This window comes from Lagenorhynchus albirostris, chromosome 5 (genome assembly GCF_949774975.1).
Source record: "Lagenorhynchus albirostris chromosome 5, mLagAlb1.1, whole genome shotgun sequence".
Classification (NCBI taxonomy): domain Eukaryota; kingdom Metazoa; phylum Chordata; class Mammalia; order Artiodactyla; family Delphinidae; genus Lagenorhynchus; species Lagenorhynchus albirostris.
Window position 1 is genome coordinate 144633684 of NC_083099.1, and position 20573 is coordinate 144654256.

The 20573-nt window shown below is 60.2% G+C and overlaps 1 protein-coding gene across 9 annotated transcripts in view; it reads right to left on the reverse strand.

Annotated features, from left to right (window-relative positions):
- SLC19A1 (solute carrier family 19 member 1) overlaps positions 1 to 19683 on the reverse strand; it is a 30931-nt gene extending 11248 nt beyond the window's left edge. The window contains exons 1-7 of one of the 9 annotated variants that reach the window (XM_060151104.1): positions 17083 to 17537; positions 16024 to 16113; positions 15549 to 15787; positions 10771 to 11539; positions 10501 to 10693; positions 7610 to 7751; positions 220 to 1040 (exon numbers count right to left, since the gene is read on the reverse strand). In XM_060151104.1, the coding sequence (XP_060007087.1) occupies positions 816 to 1040; positions 7610 to 7751; positions 10501 to 10693; positions 10771 to 11539; positions 15549 to 15737 (1518 nt within the window). In that variant the 5' untranslated portion in view covers positions 15738 to 15787; positions 16024 to 16113; positions 17083 to 17537 and the 3' untranslated portion in view covers positions 220 to 815. Of the gene's footprint in view, positions 1 to 219; positions 1041 to 7609; positions 7752 to 10500; positions 10694 to 10770; positions 11540 to 15548; positions 15788 to 16023; positions 16895 to 17082; positions 17538 to 19624 lie in introns of those variants that run through there. The other 8 variants (XM_060151105.1, XM_060151102.1, XM_060151103.1 and 5 more) reach the window with 8 other exon arrangements.
- Positions 19684 to 20573: the final 890 nt, after the last annotated feature.

Consider the following 20573-nt stretch of genomic DNA (forward strand, 5'->3'; position numbering starts at 1 on the left):
GTGCCCAGGTGACGTGGGCGAGTCCCCCGGGGGCTGGCGCGTGAGCGGCCCCCACCACCGGGAGCGGGTCAGCATCCACCCAGCTCCGGATCGCAGGGCAGAGAGGACCTGGGGTGAAGCCCAGAGCGGAGGAGCCGGTGCTCCCGGGCTTCCACCCGACGGAACCGCCACCCCCAGCGCCCCGCTTCTCCCCCAGAAACGAGCCAGAACAGGGTCCTTATTTTTGTCGGGTTTTTTCAAAAAAAAGGAACAGCATCGTTTACAACGAAAGCACCTGGACACCTGCAGACGCCACAGTTCAGCCGCAGGCTCAGGAACACGGCCCCACCCCAGGGCCCGGGTCACCCCGCGGGCACCGGGTCCCCTGGGCTTGCGTCTGGGACCACCTTGCCATTTCTCCGGGACAAGGGGGTGAAAGCAGGGAGGTCTGGCGTGCACCTGGGCCCCCGGCACCGGCCACGTGTAGGCAGGGACAGCAGAGCAGCCCCCAGTGGCCGGGGGGCATCCCCGGCAGGCCGCGGGTCACGGCCAGGGCGGGAAGCAGGGCTGAGGAGTGCCCCGCGCGGGGTGAGCCGAGGACCCCTCGTGGAGGCTGGAGGCCCCCGAGGCTTGGGTCTCAGGGACAGGGCACCGGGGGCCCGTCAGTCACCAGCGCCACTATCTGACGATGTGGACGATGCCGGAAACCTGGCTGCCGACACCCAGAGACAGGCAGCTGCTGGGAACGTGTCAGCTCTGAGGTCAAGGCCCAGGCCCGCTGCGTCTGGTGTCAGGAACCTGGCCGCCCACCGGCCAGGAGGGCAGGTCGGGCGGGGTCAGGCCTTGGCCTCGGGCTGCTGCCTCTGCTCCCCCACGGCTCGCACGCCGTCCTCTGGGGCGGGCCCGTCCTGCGCGGCCGGCTCCCGCATCGGACTCATCAGCTCCTGGGCCGGCGGCGGGGGCTGGCGGGGGCCCTGTCGGAAGTGGCGCAGGCCCGTCAGCAAGGCCGCAAGGACATAGGCGACAAACAGCACCAGGAAGTACACAAAGTAGACGAGGAACTGGAACAGAGAGGGTGCAGGTGAGGCGGGCGGGGCACCCAGGGGTCGCGGAGGCCGGAGCAGGGCCCCCAGGGGTCGCGGCCGGAGCAGGGCCCAGCCTCCACCCACCCAGTGGAGCTTCTGCAAATCCAGCACTTCTGCGCCTCCGCCACCTGCCCCGTAGCACTTTGATCACCTTGTGTGACAGCAAATGTGCACTTGGCTCTGGGGCCAAGTCCTCACGGAGGACACCTGTGCGGGCAGAGGCTGGTGGAGGAGAACAGGCCGCCCAGGTCTCCCGGCCCCCGCAGCCCCCGCGGCCCCAGGGAAGTGCAGCCCTGCACCCCGGGGCCAGTGAAGCTGCAGAGCGGTGATGCCCAGCACACGGGCAACTCCCCCCGATTCTCAGACCGCAGCGGCAGGGGGTCCAGGCTGGTCTCCTTCGCGTGTGGGCCAGACGAGCGTGAGTCCCGCCCACGGCCCCGGAGCTCAGCTGCCCCGAGTGGCCTCCCCGAGAACCCCTCAGCACTGCGTGCTCAGCCCTTCTGGGAAAGCTCATTTTCAGGAGCAAAACCAGGAAATGAAAGGTCGGGGACTTGGCTTCCGGGAGGATGGAGCTGGCGTGACTCGCCTGTTCCTCGCAAGTACGATTAGAACCCTGGACACTGCACAGACGGCACACAGAAGGTGACTCTGAAGAGTGGATGGGGGCAGACTAGCTGGGGCCTTGGAATCCAAGGCGCACCACGGCAATGTGTTCCCTGGGCTTCTTTTCTTTCTGCTGCAAGTATTTTTAAAGGAACCAAAGAAGCCCACAAACCAGAAATACCAGGAAACACAGAAAAAAACACTCAACAAAAGCGGCTCCGCCCAAAGGAGCAGGAGAGGGACCCCCACCCGCCCAGCAGGACAGGACACTGATGAGTGGGAGCCCCGCTCCTCCAGCCAGACCCCACTCTCGTGACCCAGGCTGCACACCCCCCACCCCCGTCGGGTGGTGCTGGTCAGGACCCAGTGGGAAGCTGGAATGTTCACCCCCATAGGGACCACGTGCAAAGCCTGGACTTTCACTCCCCCCAGGGGGTGCTCCCCCTCCCTGAAGAGTCAGGACTTTCACCCCACCCAGCCACAGTGAGAATGCTCCTCCCCCACCAGTGTCACTGGAGGCCACGTGCGGAGCAGTAATGAGGCAACCATGGCCCTCCTGACCACTGCAGGCCATGCGGGGAGCTGGCGCTCCCTTCCTTGCCCAGCAGTAAGAAGAAGCCCCACCCCACCCCTCAGCGTGAGGAGGGCTGAGCGGGGAGCCTAGAATTCCACCCCACGTGGCTATAACGAGGTGCATGCCCCTAGTCCTCCGCTAGGCTGGTGTCAGGAGAAGCTAGCTAAAACAGAAGGAGTAAATGAGAGCCAGTCTCAAAATATTATAGCCAAAATGTACAGGTTTCATTAAAAAGAAATCACTCAGCACACTTACAACCACACAGATCTCTAAATGAATGAGATACAGTCAGCAGACACCCACACCAAGACGACAGAGATGTTACAGTTATCTGAGAAGGATCTTAACGTAGTCATCGTAAAAATGCTTCAACAAGCAACAACAAATATGCTCGAGACAAACGAAAAAGTCTCAGAAAAGAAACAGAAGAGATAAAGGAGAAAAGTTACAGTTGAAAAATATAATAACCAAAATAAATACTCAGCAAATGGTCTCAACAACAGAATGGAGGGCACAGAGAAAAGAATCAGTGAACTGGAAGATGGAACAATAGAAATCACCAAATCTGAACAACAAAGAGACAACAGAGGGGGAAGAAAAGCAGAGCCTCATTCTCCAGGGGGCAAAATGTAACACTGTGTCATGGGTGTAAACTAAGAAGAAAGAAAAAGAATGGGGCTGAAAAAGTACTTGAGGAAATAATGATGGGGAAACTTCCCAAGTTTGGCAAGGGACATAAACCTATGGATTCAAGAAGCTGAGAGAACCCCAAACAAGACAACACCCCCAAATCAGACCAACACACACCATATTCAAATTTTTGAAAGCTAAAGACAAAGAAAAAGGAAAAATCTTGAAAGCAGCCAGAAAAAAAAAAATGACACCTTCAGGGAAAAATAATTAGAACGACAGTGGATTTTTCATCAGAAACCAGGAAGGCCACAAGGATATGACAAATTTTTCTCATACTGAAAAATTCAGGAATGAAAAATAAATCAAGACATTCTCAGGTAAAGAAAAACTAAAAGAACAATTTGTCACTGGCAGACCTGCCTTAAAAGAATGCTTAAAGGAGGTTCTCTAAACAGAAAGTAAATGATAAGAAACTTGGAACATCAAGAAGGAGAAAGAACACAGCGATCGAAATTGTGGGTAAATAGACTTTCCTTCTCTTCAGTTTCCTAAATGTTTGACAGCTGGAGCAAAACTTATTATCCTATCTTAGGTGGCTCTAATGGTATACAGAAGAAATAAGTAAGACACTTGTACTTAAGCAGTAGAGAGAAAAGCGACCTAAAGGAGGTGAGATTTCAATACTTCACTACAACTGGCCATTTAATACACAAAGCAACCATCAAAAAAGTTACCGTGAGAGATACACTCAAAAATACAACAGATAAACCAGAATGAAATTCTGAAGAATCTGTAAATAATCTATGAGAAGGCACAAAAAAAGAAAACAGAAACAAAAGGCGGAGAGAATAAAAAGAAAACAAAAACTGAAATGGCAGACATAAGGACTAATACATCAACAATTACACTAAACATAAATGGTCTAAATAAACCAATTACAGACAGATATTGGCAGAGTGGATTAAAAAAACATGACGACAACCATATGCTATCTACAAGAAACTCAGGTATAACAATATAGTCAAGTTAAAAGTAAAAGGATGGAAGATAATATGTCATGTAAACATTAACCAAAGGAAAGCAGAATGGCTATATTAATATCAGGTAAAGTAGACTTCAGAGAAAAGAAAATGACCACAGGCAGAGAAGAACATTATATAATGATAAAAGGCTCAATCCACCAAGACATCCAGTGTATGTGTATGCAACAGAGAGCTGCAAAAACGTGAAGCAAAAACACGACAGAATTGAAAGGAGAAATAGACAAAGTCACTATTATAAATGGAAACCTCAACACCCCTTCTAAACAATAGGCCAGACAAAAAAAATCCATAAGCATAGAGAAGAAAGCAACACCACCATCGACTATAGGACCTTATTGATATTTATGGAACACTCCACCCCAAAACAGCAGAATTCACATTCTTTTCAAGTGTACATGGAGCTTATAACAAGATAGACCATGTCCTGGCCCCTAAAACAAACCTCAACAAATTATAAGAATTGAAATAATACAGATTGTGTTCTCTGATCACCATAGAACATAATCAAAATAGAAACCAATAACGGAAAGATAACAGGAAAATATCAAAACACTTGGAAAATAAACAACACATTTTGAAATAATCATAGGTCAACTAGAAAGTATGAAAGGAGATAGAAATACATAGAAATGAATGAAAAAGAAAATACAACATATCAAAATCTGTGGGGTGTAGCTAAAGCAGGCTGAGAAAGAAATGTATAGCAATAAATGGAAATATTAGAAAAGAAGAATTCTCATACGATTTATCTAAGCTCCCATCTAAAGAACCTAGAGAAAGATGAGCAAAATAAATCCAAAGCAAGTAGAAAGAAGGAAATAATGACAAAAGTTCTAGCCAGTAACAGTAAGGCAAGAAAAACAGATAAAAAACACTAAAAAAAAAGACCTCCGAGAACTAATAAGTGACCTCAGCAAGACTATACAAGGTTAACTCACAAATATCAGTGTATTTCTTATACAGGCAGACCTCAGAGATACTGTTCAGTTCCGAACCACTGCAATAAAGTAAATATTGCAATAAAGCAAGTCACACAAATTTTTTGGTTTCCCAGTGCATATAATAATTATGTTTATGCTATACTATAGTCTATTAAGTGTGCAATAGCATTATGTCTAAAAACAACAGTGTGCATACCTTAATAAAAATACTTTACTGCTAAAAAATGCTAACTGTCATCTGACAATGCAGGGTTGCCACAAACCTTCAACTTGTAAAAAAGTCAATATCTGTGAAGCACAATAAAGTGAAGTACAATAAAATGAGGTCTGCCTGTACTAGCAGTGAACACCTGGACACTGTTATGAACTGAACCGTATCCCTCCAAAATTCATTTGTTGAAGCCCTAAGCCCCAGTGTGACTGTATTTAGAGATGGGGCCTTTCAGGAATGATTAAGGTTAAATGAGGTCATGAGGGTGGGACCCTAATCCAGTAGGACTCCTTATAAGAGAGAGACACCAGGAGTGCACACGCACCGAGGAGAGACCACATGGGGACACAAGGAGAAGACGGCCGTCTGCACGCTGAGGAGAGAGGCCTCAGGAGAAACCAAACCTGCTGACACCTTGATCTCAGACTTCCAGCCTCCAGACTGTTAGAGAATAAATTTCTGCTGCATAAACTACCCAGTCTGTGATATTTTGTTATGGCAGCCCTAGAAGATTAATGCAGACACCAAAATTATAAATACAGTATCATTTATAATTGGTGGCCAGGGGTCGGGGAGGAGGCAGGGTGGGGGCCCGGCGTGGCCGCAGGGGGCAGGGAGGGATACTCCCGTCTCGACTGTGCGCGGTCCGTATCCCGAGAGTGCCCGCACCGCAGAACTGCAGGACGTGACCGGTGGGGAGGCTGGGCCCGCACCAGGTACGTGGGTCTTTGCACCACCTGTTACCCCACAGGTGAGCGTGTGGTGACCCAGAAGTAGAGTTCAACTTAAAAGACCAGCCAGCCCAGGCCAGCTCCCTGCCTGCTCCGTGCTGGTTCCCACCACCGGTTCTGCCCCACTCTCGCCACCCGGGACGGAGGGAGGGGGCACCCGGAATACCACGTGCAGGGAAGGTGAGTAGGACGAGCCGGGGCGACTTTCCTTCTGGACGCCACCAGGATTTCTAGCTACCAACCAACCTCTAGAGTTACCTTTTAACCAGGAAATTAATCCAGCAGGAGAAAAATCAATATATTGTCAGCTTGACCCAGCGTGGCCAGAACCTGTCACGTGGAAGGGGCTGGGGCCAGGTCAGGCGAGGAAGGCCAGCCCCTGCCCCCCGCCTTGGGCCCTCGGAAGCCCCGCTGCCCAGAGCCGGGACACCCAGGGCTCCAGGGACGGAGAGGCTCCCCCAGGTGCTGGGGCCCCTCCCAGGCCAGCTGGACGGCTGCCAGGCAAGGCCCCATGGAAAGGCCAGGGGACAACATGCTCCCCCGCGAGGCCACCGCTCTGGGGGAGAGGCCTCCCCTGGAGGGTCCCCGGTGAAGGAGGCCCCAGCCCGCCACCTCTGGACGACAGGCCTTGTGCTCTCCGGACAACCCCTCCCGCCCACCCCGTAGGTGCAGCGGCACATGCACCTGTGGACCTGAGTCCAGCCTGGCCACCTGCTCAGCCACAGTCCCCAGTGTTCAACCTGGGGTGGATGGGGCAGTGTCCCTGGAGGGCCCCACTGGTGACCAAGGGCCAAGACCTGCCTGCCCATGTGGACACGAAGGACCAGAGGCTCTGATGTCCTTCACCAAAATGGATGTCCAAACCCATCCAGAAAGCCAGTTTCTGAACAAGAGGGTCTCTCATGCCTGGGACTTCCTTCCCGGCCAGCTGTGGGATCACCAAGGCACCTCGGACGGAGGGCTGGGACTTCCCCACGGAGCCCAACAAGCCCCAGGCAGGTCTGGGCTCCCAGCAGATGGCGTCCCACAGGCAGAGGGCAGGGCACGATCCCCGGGGGAGCCCGGTGACAATCCCTCCCACGGGACCATCCTCTGGCTAATTCCAGCTCACTCAAGACTGGTCCTGCCCTGGGTGAGGCCACTGGGAGTCACATGCCCGAGTGGCCCCCAGTCTCACAGCGAAGAGGAATTCTCAAGTTCTTCTTGGAAGACCGAGGGCCCACCTAGGACTGGATGGAGGGAGCGGACAGGAAAGGGGCCAGCAGGCGCCAACGTCAACCCCACGAGCTCCACCCTCTGCTGCCCTCCGCAGAGGAGACAGACAGCTGTCACGTGAGCCAGGACCCATCACAGGCAGGGACCTGAACGAGGGCACAGGGAATGCTCCGCCACGCCTCTGTCCCTCCTGGAACCTCAGCCAGTGCCGGGGGCACCCAGGGCCGGTGAGAGCGCCTCCAGAGCGACCTGCACCCAGGCCAGCCTTGGAGGCCCCAGAGGTCTCGCCACACTCGACCGCGCATGCCCACCGCACTGCCCAGACGCGGGCAGCACTTACAGCCCCAAACTCAGCCCTGGCAGGGAGCCGCACAGGCCGGACTGTGGCCCCTGCCACCTGGCCCTCTGACCCCTCCCTCCCTGCTCCCGCCTCAGTCCAGGGGGTCTGGATGGAGACGCCCCACCCTCAGCGGGTCTGTGGTCTGGGTCCCGGGACAGGCAACACCACTGGCTGCGTGGCCACGAGGAGGCCTGGCCAGGACATGCCCCAGAGGCTTTCCTCCTCAAGGAAGTGAGCCCAAAACGGGGGCTCACCTGAGAGCGGACCGGGAGGCCCAGGCCCCGCTTGTCGGAGACAACGAGGGTGATGATGGTCTTGAGGACAGTGGCGAGGAACGTGTTGACTCCGAAGACAAGGGCGCGGAGCTCTTGAGAAAGAGAAGACGCGATCTGAAAACTTAACGGGGAAGCGGCGAGGTCAGACCCCGCTGGGGGCAAGGTGCACGCACAGGCGCAGACGGCCCAGGTGCAGGGCAGCGCTCCTGGGCCACCGGGAACAGCCGCGGGGCATAGGTGAGACCCGCCCAGTGCCCAGGCTGCCCACCGCTCCGGGGCTGCGTCCTGACCTGGCACGTCCTCCTGCAACGACTCACAAAGCGAGTGCAAAACCAGGTGCAGAAGGCAACCTCGGGAGATGCTTGAAGTCTCCTGGTAACTCCAGGACAGAGTAAGTCATAATCGCTACAGGGTTCCCAGAAAATCAGCCTCACGAGAGCCGGGCATTAACAGATGGGGCACTGCACGGACAGAGTACGAGGAAAATTCCAGGATTAAAGTCCTTTGTCTTCAGTAAATTATAGAAAGAACCGTAAAACAAATAAAGAAGGCCAGAGGAATTAATACGCTCAGAGCCTGCGGTGCTCGGCAGAGAAATTAACATTTGAACGTACTTCCAGTTAAAAGCCCCAAAGTGCCTTTAAAAAAAACAGAAAAAACTCATCAAGAAGTGTCAGTTCCGAAGAATAAATGAACAAAAATACCCAAGAAGCCTTTACAGAGAATGACCGAGGAGCTTCTGCTGGGGCTCAGGGGGAGGGGGCAGTACACGAAGTGCAAGGATAGCAGCCACGTGACAAACGGCGCACTAACTAGGAGAAGACAGCGGTGGATCAAAGGTCCCTGACGGCAGCTTAACTCCCGGGAAGCGGGCGCTGGGCCAGGTCCCGCAGGCGCGGGCAGAACGCCACACCACACACACAACTGATTCAGATAGTGCTGCGCGAACTCCGAGAGTCGGATTAAAGCAACGGTAACACGGCAACACATAACAAAAAGCTCCCGTCACATGTGGTAGAGGTAAGCGCACTGCAGACAATCAGGAAAAAAGAAATCCCAGCAGAAAAAGAAGCCACGGGTATAAACTGGCCAGGACACCAGGGAAAGGCAACTGGCCCGCGGGCCGCCCTCCACCACCCGCAGGGGCTGTGTGCCTGCCTGGACAGCGTCTGCGACATCTCTGAAACCCCCTTCCACAGCACGTGCCCTCTGACCTGGCCGGTTCCCTTCCAGGACCCACCTGAGGCCATTATCAGAATTTGGGAAGAAAAATGTAGGTGACAGGGGGTGGCTCCCATGTTGTCTGTCACGGGAAGATATCGGAGACAGGGGCCTTATCGCCAGGAGGACCGACGACAATGCCCTCTGACATGGAGCCCCATGGTTACGAGGGGCAGGGGTGCACAGTGACCCCGGCTCGCTCCAGGAAGCCCAACACCCACGTCAGCCACGGGGCCTGGGGTCTGAGGGGGTCTGCTGTCTCCTTCACGCCTTTCTGCCTCACATTTGACCTTTTCTGCATCGTATCGGATCTTTTTGCCACGAACGTCTATGGCTTTTACAATTAACAAGAACACATGAGACACTAAGTGGTCCTGGGAGAAGTGAGAGAAAGACACCCACGGCCCTGGCGCCTGTTCCGAAATGCTGACAGTGACGGTACAGGTGGGCCGTTTCCAGGCTGAGTGTCAGGAGGGGAGGACACAGCATCCAGTGGGCACGGAGTCCAGGCCACAGCCATGGCCACACGGGCAGGGGGCATTAGGAGCAGAAATCCAGAGAGCAGGGCCAGGGGAGTCGGGGTGTCTGGGCAGCACGGACCCTGACGGGGAGGAAAGGAAGGACGCAGCCCAGGGCAGGAGAGGGACGCTGGGTGCCGGGCGCTCCTGTGAGACGGCTCAGGGGAATCAGGCCACCACACTACGGGGCGACGGCTGCAGAGGGTCAGGAGTTCGAGGACATGCTCTGAGCTCAACACCAGGCAGGGACAGATCTCGCTGGGCGTGACCAGAGTGGACAGTCCAAGTGGGGAGGGAGGAGCCCCCAGGGAGATGGGGCTCAGAGGGGAGCTAGGGCCAAACAGCTGGGGACAACGACAGGCCACCTGCCAGGTGCAGGAGGTGTAAGCATGTGTCCTGAGCATGTGTGCTGTGTGTGGCCTGAGGGCGTGTGACGGTGTGAACACATACGGTGTGAGCACGTGTCTGGGGTGAACACGTGGTGTGCGTGTGCAGCTTCCTGAGAGGTCCAGTTCAAAGGGTGTACGAGGGTGTCAGAAGCCAGCGAGATGCGGGCTGAAGAAGGTTCTGGAAGGCACGGGCGGTCGGCAGGCAGCTCCCGGGACGTCCCCGGGCCAGTGCTGGAGCATCCCCAGGAGTGTGAGGAACACAACGGCGTCAGGGGAAGGGCTCCCCCGGGCAGAAGGCAAGCTGGGTCACCCAGTCACTCTTGGGCTGTGGGAGGGGATGGGAATGACCCAGGATGGGACAGCAGGGCCAGGAGACTGGAAGAAAGGACTTCCCGAGGTCCGGTCCCTGTGAACACCGTGGCTCAAGAGGGGAGCAAAGGGGATGCCCACATGGCTCCTTGCCCAGCCCTGCCATCCCGGTGGCCAGGACGGGGCATGCTGTGGACAAGCAGGGCCCTGGCTAAAGGCACCCAGGGCTCACGCGCCTGACGTGAGTGACCTGCCAGCACACCTGCTCCACGCTGCCCGGCACATACCCGGGCTGCTACCCATGGAACCTTCTGGAAGGAGGCCTCTCGATACACACAGCGCGCGACCCTCCAGCTGCCCACCCTTGGCTGCAGTCTTTCGGGACTCTCCTGCCAGCAGTCCCACGTGGCCACCCCGCACCAGCCCGACTCACGTGGCGATGGGCACCAGGAACTGGTAGGAGCCACGGAAGAGCACGAAGGCCGAGTAGCACAGCCAGATGCTGCTGGTCCTGTACATGAGGAAGACCAGCCCGGCCTGCAGCACCGTCACCACCGCGATGATCAGCTCAGCCCACAACGCCCACCGGATCTTCACGAAGCCGGCGGCAAAGGAGGTGATGGCACCTGGGGAGACAAGACGCGTCAGCGCCGTCCTCGGCCTCACGGGTCACCGCTGTCCGGGTGAGGCAGGCGGGGCGTACCGAGCAGAGTGGAGGCGGCGTCCGCCCCGCCGTTGTAGACCCTCGTGGTGTCCGTGGTGGGGTTGACCACGTTCCACAGGATGTGCACGTAGTAGACGATCAGGTAGTAGCCGGCGGAGTTGAAGACCCACCAGAGGGACCAGAGGCGCAGCTGCGGCAGCCGCGCGGTGCGGCGCAGCTCGCGGAGCATGTGCGCGAGCACCGAGTCCAGCCAGGAGGCCGGCAGCCGGCCCAGCTTCCCACCCGTGGGCTGCCCTTGGCCCAGGTTCATCCGGTCCAGCTCGGAGGGCGAGGCCCCGGCACTCGCGGGTGCTCCGCGGTTGAAGAAGAGGCTGCGCTCGGGGCGCTTCAGGAAGAACGTGAGGACCAGGCTGAAGGTGAGGAAAGCCAGCGAGATGTAGTTGAGCGTGGAGAAGGGGACCCTGCCCACCGTGACCAGCAGCTGGCCCAGCACGGAGCTGGTGAAGACGCCCAGCAGAACGGAGGCCCGCGAGTAGCCGGCCATGCGCTGGTAGCAGGCGGGGGGCACCAGCGAGAAGATGTAGGAGGAGTAGGCGATGCGGGCCGCCATGGTGATGCTGAAGAAGAACTCCATGAACTGCATGTGCAGCACGGACGAGCCGAACAGCAGCAGAAGCCACACGGACACGTAGCTCAGGCCCTGCAGCACAAGCACCGGCTTGTAGCGCAGGTAGTCGGTCAGCAGGAAGACGGGCACCAGCACTGCCAGGTAGGAGTAGGACAGCACGGGCGTGATCTCGTTGGTGACCTGCGGGACGGCAGGCGTGTGACCCCGAGCCCCGGGAGTGCCCGGCGCCCATCACGCCTACTGGGCTTGGCCGGGTGCCTGGGAGCCCCACCCGGACCCCACGCACCCCTTTAGCGCGGCGCCCCACCAGGACTACGTGGGGAGCGCCATCCTCCAAAAACGTGCAGCCCATTAAGACTGTCCAGGGCAGCCAGGGAAATGGAGCAAAGCACAGCCCGACCCCCCGACCGTGCTCTACCCTGACCCCATCTCCCACGGACGTGCCTCTCAGACAGTAGCTCGGTGCTGACACACGCAGAGAGCTGGTAAGTACGCTGAAAATAATCAGTAACTACGTGCTAAGCCATGCTGATCCAGGCCTGTTTGTTTCTAACAAAATAAAAACATGATACGATTTCACCTTAAGTCTACCGATACAGAAAACAGAGCTGTGGCCAATCTACACTCATGCTGGCCGCCAAGGAAGGCCTTCAGTGGCCGGTCCCACTCGGTCCCAGGGCACAGGGGATGCAGGAGAGGACCGGGCCCTCAACCCCCCCTTTGCCAGGCAGGACTAGGGGGATGCGTCCATGGGACCCAGGACTCCCGGCTCCACCAAGGGAGCTCCCCGCAGCCTCGGCCACTCAGCTCTCCACTCAAAGAGGGCTGGCCCAGTAGGACCCTCCCTGCTGGGCACACAGGGCAGAGGCCAGAGCCACAGACCCACTTGGGATGACAGCCAGCTGTGCCCCTGGCCACCCAGGAAGGGCCATCCTGGACCCACCTGGGCCCAGCCCCCAGCAAGAGCCCCAGCTCACGAGAGGCCCAGGTCCCTGGCCTTGGCCCCTTCCTGGGGGATGGACACGGGAGGCACCCTGTGCTCAGAGCCTCTCCTGAGGCCCCAGGTGGGTTTTCAGCAGGCGGCCCCTCACAGGAGTTGCACCAGACCCCATCTGACACCTCCCAGGGGCTCCGACTGAGAGCCCCACCCAGGGATTCCACCTGACGCTGCCCAGGGCCCGGCCATGGCTCAGCTCAGCCAGGTGAGCACCAGGTGAGCCTCGGGCCTTGCTGGGCTCTCAGAGCCTTTGGCCTCCCTTGGGTCCTACCTGACTCAGGGCGCTAACCTTGACTCAGGCCTGACCACCTGCTAACACCACGGGGCGATCCCTGCACCAGCCCAGGGGGCCCTCAGCCCTGCAAGGCCAGCAGAACCCGAGGCCCACTTCACAGACGCTGCCGAGGACCCGGGGCCGAGCCCAGGCCAGCACGTGGGGCCCAGCCAAGCCCACAGCTTAGCGGCCGGCTCACCTGCGAGTTTCTGCAGCCCTCGCATCTGTGCGCCCAGGATGTGCCACCCGAGCAGCCAGCCCCAGGGCAGCGCTTCCCAGTGTGCCCAGGACCCCAGGCTGGTACGCACACGCCCCAGCTCCAGGGCTCCCCTGCCCGGTGGCCTCCTGCACCACATGCCCACCAGAAGCCATGGCTGCCCCCAAAGGCTGTGGTCCCCCGAACACCGAGCACTAACGCCCCAGGACAGTCCAAGACGGCATTGGTGCAAGTCCGTCCCCGGGGCAGGATGAGTAATCAGCGCTGGTCCCAGAGGGGTCAGAGCTTGTTTACGGAAAATTCCTGGAACATCAAACCATCCCTCAGTTAGCTGACGAAACCTCTTGGCAGACGGCTCGCACAGCTGCAAGGGCCACGGGGTCAGAGCCGAGGGAGACCAGCTGGTCTTTCCCTCCCGCTGCCGCTGCCCACACTTCTCAGGCTGGGCAAGCACACGGGCCAGGTGAGAGGCTGACCTGTGTCACACCTGTGAAGCGCTGGGAGCACGGGCCTCGGTCCAGCATCGCTGGGCCACGTTCCCAACACCTCGATTTGGACGGGCCGGGTCCAGGCTGATGGGCAGGACGTGGGAGCTGGGCCCAGGTCATGACACAGGTGGCTTCAGGGCAGCAGCTGCTCTGAAGTCCGGAGGCCTGGCTGGGGCCCCACAGCAGCCAGGACCAGGATGGGGCGCCGGGGCCCTGAGGACCGGCAGGACCAGGGGAGCAGGGCAGGGCCAGGCCAGGCCAGAGGGCACCTGAATTCCAAGAGGAGCAGCCCCTAGAGTCAACACCTGGCGGCACCCAGAGGGGCGCCGAGTACTGCCTGATGGGGAGGGAGGACAGGACAGGGGCCGTCACAGAGGATCCCGCCAGCACAGCAGGGTCAGCCATGGGCTTGGAAGGACTGCTGTGTGAAGCGCCCTTCACACAGCAGGGGTCATGATGTGAAGGGCAGGGGTCATCATGGAGGGGGTCGGGCCTGACCCAACCCAGGCAGCTCAGATGCAGAGGAATCACAGGCCCAAAGGCGCAAAGCAAAGCTCGGACCCTCCCGGAGGTGCTCCACGAACCGGGGGCGGCGGCACGCGGGGAAACACTCAGCACAAACCGAAAGGAAAATCCGGCAGAGTTCAAAGGCGAAGCTGAGGCATAAGCGGACACGGCACGCGGGGAGGCGGCCAGCGCAGACAGAAGCAGCTGCCCACAGCGGTGGAGCCCGCCAGGCACAGGAAGGCAGACGCCCGCAGGGAGCGGGAGACCGGCCGAGGCCTCGCTCCAGGGACAGCCAGGAACACGGGACCACGGCAGACGTCGAGGAAATGCACACCCAGCAGCAAGCTCTCCCATCTATCAGATGGGCAGCAACTCAACAGCGCCTCGCGGGTGCTGGCCCGAGGAGCCGGCAGCAGCCTCACGCTGCAGGGGGTCACAGCAGGAGGCCACCAGCAGCAGCGTTTCCCCCAGGGACGAGCTGGAGACCCCGGAGACCCCTGGGGCAGGGGCGGGCAGGCCCTCTGTTTGAGGCCCTGAATGCAAGTTGGGCAGCAGCAGCCCGAATCTGTGTGGGAGGGCCACAGACCCACTGGGCTCTTCCCAGACGGGCCTCTGCCATCCTCTGGTCACGTCCAAGGCCTGGTGGGTGCCTTAATTTCTGCAACCTACTGTTTAATCAGTTACTGTGTGAGCTAAGAGGGCAGGTGGGGGGAGTTCATGACACGTTTTCCTTCTTGTTATTTTCACGGAGCTTCCCACTCACTCCTACGTCATCTCCGCAGTGGAAGACAGCCCCTTGCAGAACAGAGTGGTGTCCAGGGAACTGGCCAATCAGTGAGCGAGCGATGTGCCAGGCCGGCTGCTCGAGGGAGGCCCCCACCCGGACTCACCTGGGAAGTGAGCCCTCTGGCTGCAGTGCTGGCCGTGCGGTCAGACACAACCACACGCACACGGCTTTGAGCCTGTGCACGCGGCCCGGGCACCCTGGTGTGTCCATTTTCCAAGAGGACTACTTTGAGGGAACAGGACTCATCTGCACGGCGACTCCATGTGACTTAATTCTGGGGTCGGTGAGGGGTTGGGGCCGAGCTCTGGGCCAGGGAGAGGCAGGGGCTCCCTGAAGAAATCAAGTGGGAAATCCAGGTGGGAGCCAACGGGGGCCAGAGACAGGGGGTGTGGAGGCCGGTGGCCACCCTGGAGGGGACAGACAGGGCTGGCGGGCCGGGGCCAGGTTCTGGGGTGGTGGACGGTCCTCAGGCAGGACGAGCAGGTGTGGTGACCACAGCCCTGACCGTGAGCTTCATCAACCAACGGCCTCTGAGCCCTTTTGATTTGTTTTATTTTATGGAGACAGAAACAGGGAGGGACACTGCCTGTTGCTGCTTCTACTACACGTTTGACCCCAGAAACTCCCATCGGGTATAAGCTTATTAGTCAGGTTCCAATGAGATCCTTTGTCCTTGTTCTGAGCAAAAGGCAAATTCCTTCCGTAATCCCTTTGGGCAAACAGGCCTCTGCTGGAAGCAAGGGCCCAGCGGGCGGGCGGGGACCCCCTTGCGCTCTCCCCTCAGAGGCCCACGGCAGGCATGGACCCCTCTGCCGGACCCGCCATCCCTCTAACAGCGGGGACCTGGTAGCCGCCAGCGCCCGCAGCCCGAGCAGCCCCCGCACTCCGGCCCATCCCGCCCACACACGCACCCACGTGCCTGCTTCTGCGTGAAGTTCTTGTCGGGGCCCAGGAGGTAAGGCGTGATGAAGCTCTCCCCGGGTCGCATCTGGGCCATGAAGCCGTAGAAGCAGAGGCAGAACACCAGGCTCCACCAGGACTGCAGCTTGCGGCCCGGCCTGGGCTCCGCCGGCACCTGCTTCTCCACCTCCGGGCCAGAGAGGGCCATGCTGCCCAGGTCCCCGACGGCCCTGCAGGAGACCGAAGGGGACTCTGTACCTGGGAAGGAGAGCCAGAGTCAGGGCAGCTCAGCAGACAGCCCGCAGCCATCTCCCACCCCCGGAAACTTGGCTGCAAAGGGCTCCTCCCCCTGTCATTCAATCGGGCTCAACCTCTCACGAGGTGGAGAGGCCGCAGCCCCATCCCCAGCCCCAGCCCCAGCCCCATCCCCAGCCCCAGCCCCAGCCCCAGCCCCAGCCCCAGCCCCAGCCCCAGCCCCAGCCCCGTGCTCTAACCTGGAGCTTGTGAGGATCCAGGAGCCCGGCCCAGCCAGGCCGCACTGTCACCACTTCTGGGGCTCCAGGGCTGCGGCTCCCACAGGGTGGCTGCCAACCATGTGGGGCCCATAAACGTTAAGTAATGAAAACTAAACGCAATTTAAGATCCAGTTCCCCGGGGACACTGGGCTCATCTCACGTGCTCACGGCACTGGCTGCGGGTGCTGGGCTGCGTGCACCTCCCCTGCAAGGTCTGACGGCCTGATCCTCACTGTGTCCCAGCCCCAGGTGTGTCCAAGTGCCACGCCCAGAGGAGAAGCAGGCGCGCCCGCGATGGCCCAGAGGACGTGGCAGGAGGAGGACCTGCCGGGCCAGGCACACACCAGACCACAGTCCAGGGTCGGGGATGGGGGCAGAGAACCCCCAGGGGCCGCCGAGGGCAGAGTAAGACTTCACCCCCAGCACCATGATTTCAACACAGGCCTGGCCCTCGCTCAGCAAGGGGAAGTACGACAGTCAGAGCCTGGCTGTTCTTTCCTCCTGTGTTTACTTCTGAGACCGAGGGAAAATGGGGGGCTGCTGTGGGACAGCAGTAAACCCCTGAAGGAGCTGCAGCTGGCAGGTTTGTTTGTGAAGCTACAATGAGGGGCAGGGTACGGGTGAGGGGGGCAACAGTGGCCCAGGAGTTACAGGGTCCTAGGTCCCAACGTTCTCAAGGGCCAAGCGAAACACCAGCTAGGACGGGGGCTGGAACCCGGCCCCTCCCCCGGCACCCCTCCCCCCGGGAGGTGGGTCCCCCAAGAGCACACAGGCCAAATGGCTCCAGCAGAAAGACTCTGATGTTTGGGGCAGGGGGTGCACACACGGCCCCCCACTCCAGCCCCAGGAGTCCCCCAAGTTCACTCTCCCGCTCCCTGGGCGCTGCCCCCGGGCGCCAGAGAAATGCACGCTCTCCGCCAGACAGGCACCCAGCGTGGGGCGAGCAGCCGAGAATTTACAACGCCCGGGGTCCCCAGGAGCGCCCCCCCCGTCCCCCAGGGGCCCCTGTTCTCAAAGAGATGACACAGGCTTCCCTACCTGGCGTCCCCGAATCCCGGGGCGGAAGTCTCAGATACCAGAACCCCGCAAGCTCACCAGCTTCTTCTTTCTACTTCCTGGACTCCCATGGCTTCTGAAACCCCAAGGCGGTGCTTCTGAGACTGCAGTGAGAGCTTGTCACAAGTGTGTCTGAAGGTCTCAGACACACTCCAGGACTCTGCACCCTGACACGGCCCCCAGACACGCCCAAACAGGTGACCGAGCACGCAGGGAGCTGCTGCCTCGGGATTCCCAGCTGGTCACCGATAAGAGTTCCGCCTCCAGCATTTCAGGCCAACACCACAATCCCGCCTCCACTGACACGCAGATGGGCCCCTGGGCCCCGGCGCCCAGCCCTGAGGGTCCCAGGAGTCCTCCAGGGTCACAACACTGTGGTAGACCACCGCCACCCCCAGAAGCAAGGACATGCAAGGGTCCACACCCTGCAATGGCCAGGGAGCTGTTGTGGGGGGGGCGGTTAGGGGTGGGGTGGGGGGGTTAGGGGTAGGGGGCAGTGTCTGCTGACACCCGGGGAGCAGGGCTGAAGGACGGGGTTTACATGGGGTCTCAGGGAGTGTCCCACGAGCTGCGCCCCCCTTCCTCCCAGCCCCACCCCTACAATCTGGGGACACTGTGCTCAGTGCTGGAGTCCCTCACCTTCCTCCTGAGTTACAGGACAGCTGGAAGAAAGGAGGGGCCTGCCCCAGCCAGCAGGGAGAAACCCAGGCCTCCTCTGCTCTTGGATCACAGGAAGCAAAGGGCCAAGGGCTCAGCTTGGGCTCACGTGCACACGGTCTCGCCTCTGGGCTGCAGCCCATTGGCTGGCGCGTCTCCCAGGCTGCACGGGGAGCCTTCTACCTGCTGTCTCCACAAACATCTGCTCAAGGAGCCCCTGAGCCTCAGGCCTGCCACCCAGCAGGGGTGGCCGACGGCAGGCAGGCTTCTCACCGGGGCTGGGAAGGGCCATCACACGCGCCAGAAAGAGGGACTCAAACTACCTCTGTGCTTCTCACTCAGCCCGGGCGCCAGGGGCCCGCTCTCCAAGGACGTGAGTGAAGATGCCACCCCGGACAAAGGCAGCTGCCTATCCTAGGAAACCTCTGCCGCGCCGTGGCGGCCCAGTGACCCCTGGAGCCAGGTCCCCCTGCCCCGTGCCGGGGGAGCAGACACAGCCGTGAGGATCCCAAGAAGCACAGAAGGTGCCAGACGCACGGGGCTCGCTTCAGAAATGGCCACTTTCATTCCTGCCTGACGTTTTCTCCTGAGCGTTGCTTTAAAATCTGTCCCTTCCACCCACATAAGGCCCTCCGCCAACTTCTTGTGGGGGGCACAGTCCTGGGCCTGCCCTTCACCAGCACCCCTGGCTCCCCGCGGTGAGGGGGCCCCTGCAGGGGCACCCAGGGCAGAACTGCGGAAGGGGGCCGCGAGGCAGCGCTGACCTCTGTCACCCGTCACAGGCGGAAACGCCCCTACAGGCCTCACTGAAGAGAGAAGGGCCAGGCCTCAAGGAGCCGGCACTGCGGCCGCTGGGGGACCACCACCCGGGGCCGTGAGCAGAGGCACTGATCCGAACTACAGGGACACCCGCCACACCAGGCGGGGCCCACTTTGGAAGGTGCGTCCCTCCCACAGTCTCCCACACTTGGCTCCGCACCACCGGACGCGCTGCCCAAAGCTTCCAAAACGAGTGGAGGGCTGCCAGCTCATGGGCCCATGGCTGGACCGCAGGGTCACGGGGAGCTGCTTGGCCCCATCCCGGGAGCAGCAGGGCCCCCGGGAGGAAAGGCCACCTGTACTGGGGCCTGGGATGGGGGTGCAGAGGAAAGGCGGACGCGGAGCAAGGTTCTCCCCTAGCGAGGCTGGGCCCCCAGCAGGGAGCTCCGAGGACTCCGGCTCCGGCACTGTGGGCAGCCTGGGAGACGGCTGCTTCTGCATGCATTCCGGAGTTCCGAGCTGGCCCCGATTCCAGCCTGTAATCTGAGACCTGCGGCCGGGGATCCCCACGTGGCAAGGAACCCCACGAACACACGTGTGTGCCTGGCGGACACCTGGACACTCAGGACAAGTGTTTCGGATAGGACCCGGGGGATAGCTTTCCTCCCGGAGACGTGTAGAACGTCCCACTGTTCTGGACAGTCTCCAGCGCTGGGCTCCAGCCGCGCCAGAAAGTGTCCCAAGAGGAAGTTGCTCACAATTACAGACTCCAGGCACAGGAAACGACAGTGGCTTGGCTGGAGACCAGAAGCGCACCGGGGGCTTCTCCACAGGCCCGCGCGGAGACCGACGGTGACAGACGCTTGGAGCGTGCGCCTGGGTTCCCACATGGGGCGAGGCTGCACGTGGGACTCACCGCCCCTTCACTCAGCGCCAGCGCCCCCGCGCCCAGCCGGGAACCAGGGGCCCATGCGCCTGTGCTCTCCCCGGGCCCCAGAGCCACCGGCCCCCGTCCACCCCGACACTCGGAGAGCGAGCAGCCCCGCGCTCCTCCCGCAGCCCCCGGTGCTCGCCCCCGGAGCTCCTGCAGACAGGGGAACCCCACTACCTGCGCGCTCGCGGCCTCCGCTGCTTGGCGCTAGAAGGGACCACACTGCCCACAATGCCCTGCGGCGGCTCGCTTCCGGGAGGCTGGGGGTGGGGGCGCACCTGGTCCCGCCCCCGCCGCACGTCACCGCGGACAGCAGTTGCACGGTCTCTGACACGCGCCCCACCGTGGCACCCGAGGTCCCCGCGGGACGGGCGCAGCAGCCCCGCGCGCACGCCCCGCGCCCCGGGGCTCGGGGCTCAGTCCCCACCCCAGCCCATCGCGTCGCCGCCCCCGATCACGCGCCTCTGGCCGCCCAGCGCAGGCTACTCCCCGTGCGTCCAAACGCCCGGCCGCACCCTCCGGAGCCCCCTCCCGAACTCCTCGCGCACCCCTGGCGCCTACCCCCGCAGCGCCTGGCTCTGGTCATACTGATCACAGCTCGGGGTTGTGCTGGAGGCCTCCGGGAACGGACCTGGACAGAGACGCGCCCCCCGGCGCCCCGCAAGCTGTGACCGCTCCTCGACGAGCGCAGATCCCCTGACTTCTGCACAGCCTGTCCCGCCGCCACCCTGTGCCTTTTCTTCTCGGTTCATTCATTCTGAGATGTTCCTTTCCTAGCCAACCCGCAAACTCAAGCCAGGGACGTGGGTCACTGAGCCAGCAGGAGACAGGACTGTGGGGTTGGAAGGGGCACCCTCCCCCCACGCAGCCGTCTGTGCGGATCACCCTGGCCCACACTTGCTCTGGTGGTTGACTGGGGACTCCAACAAGGCACAGGCTCAGCTTCCCCGAGGGAGGCAGAGTAAATTGGGAGAGGGGCACAAAGACAAAGGAATGGACCAGAGGTCTGTTTGGACCTAGCAGAAGGTCCCCTGGAGGGATCCCAGGAAGGCGACAGGCCAAGGTCTCTCCCCGCTCCTCACGGCAGGACCGACCCCCGTGGACTTGACCTGTCTGGTGCAGTGAG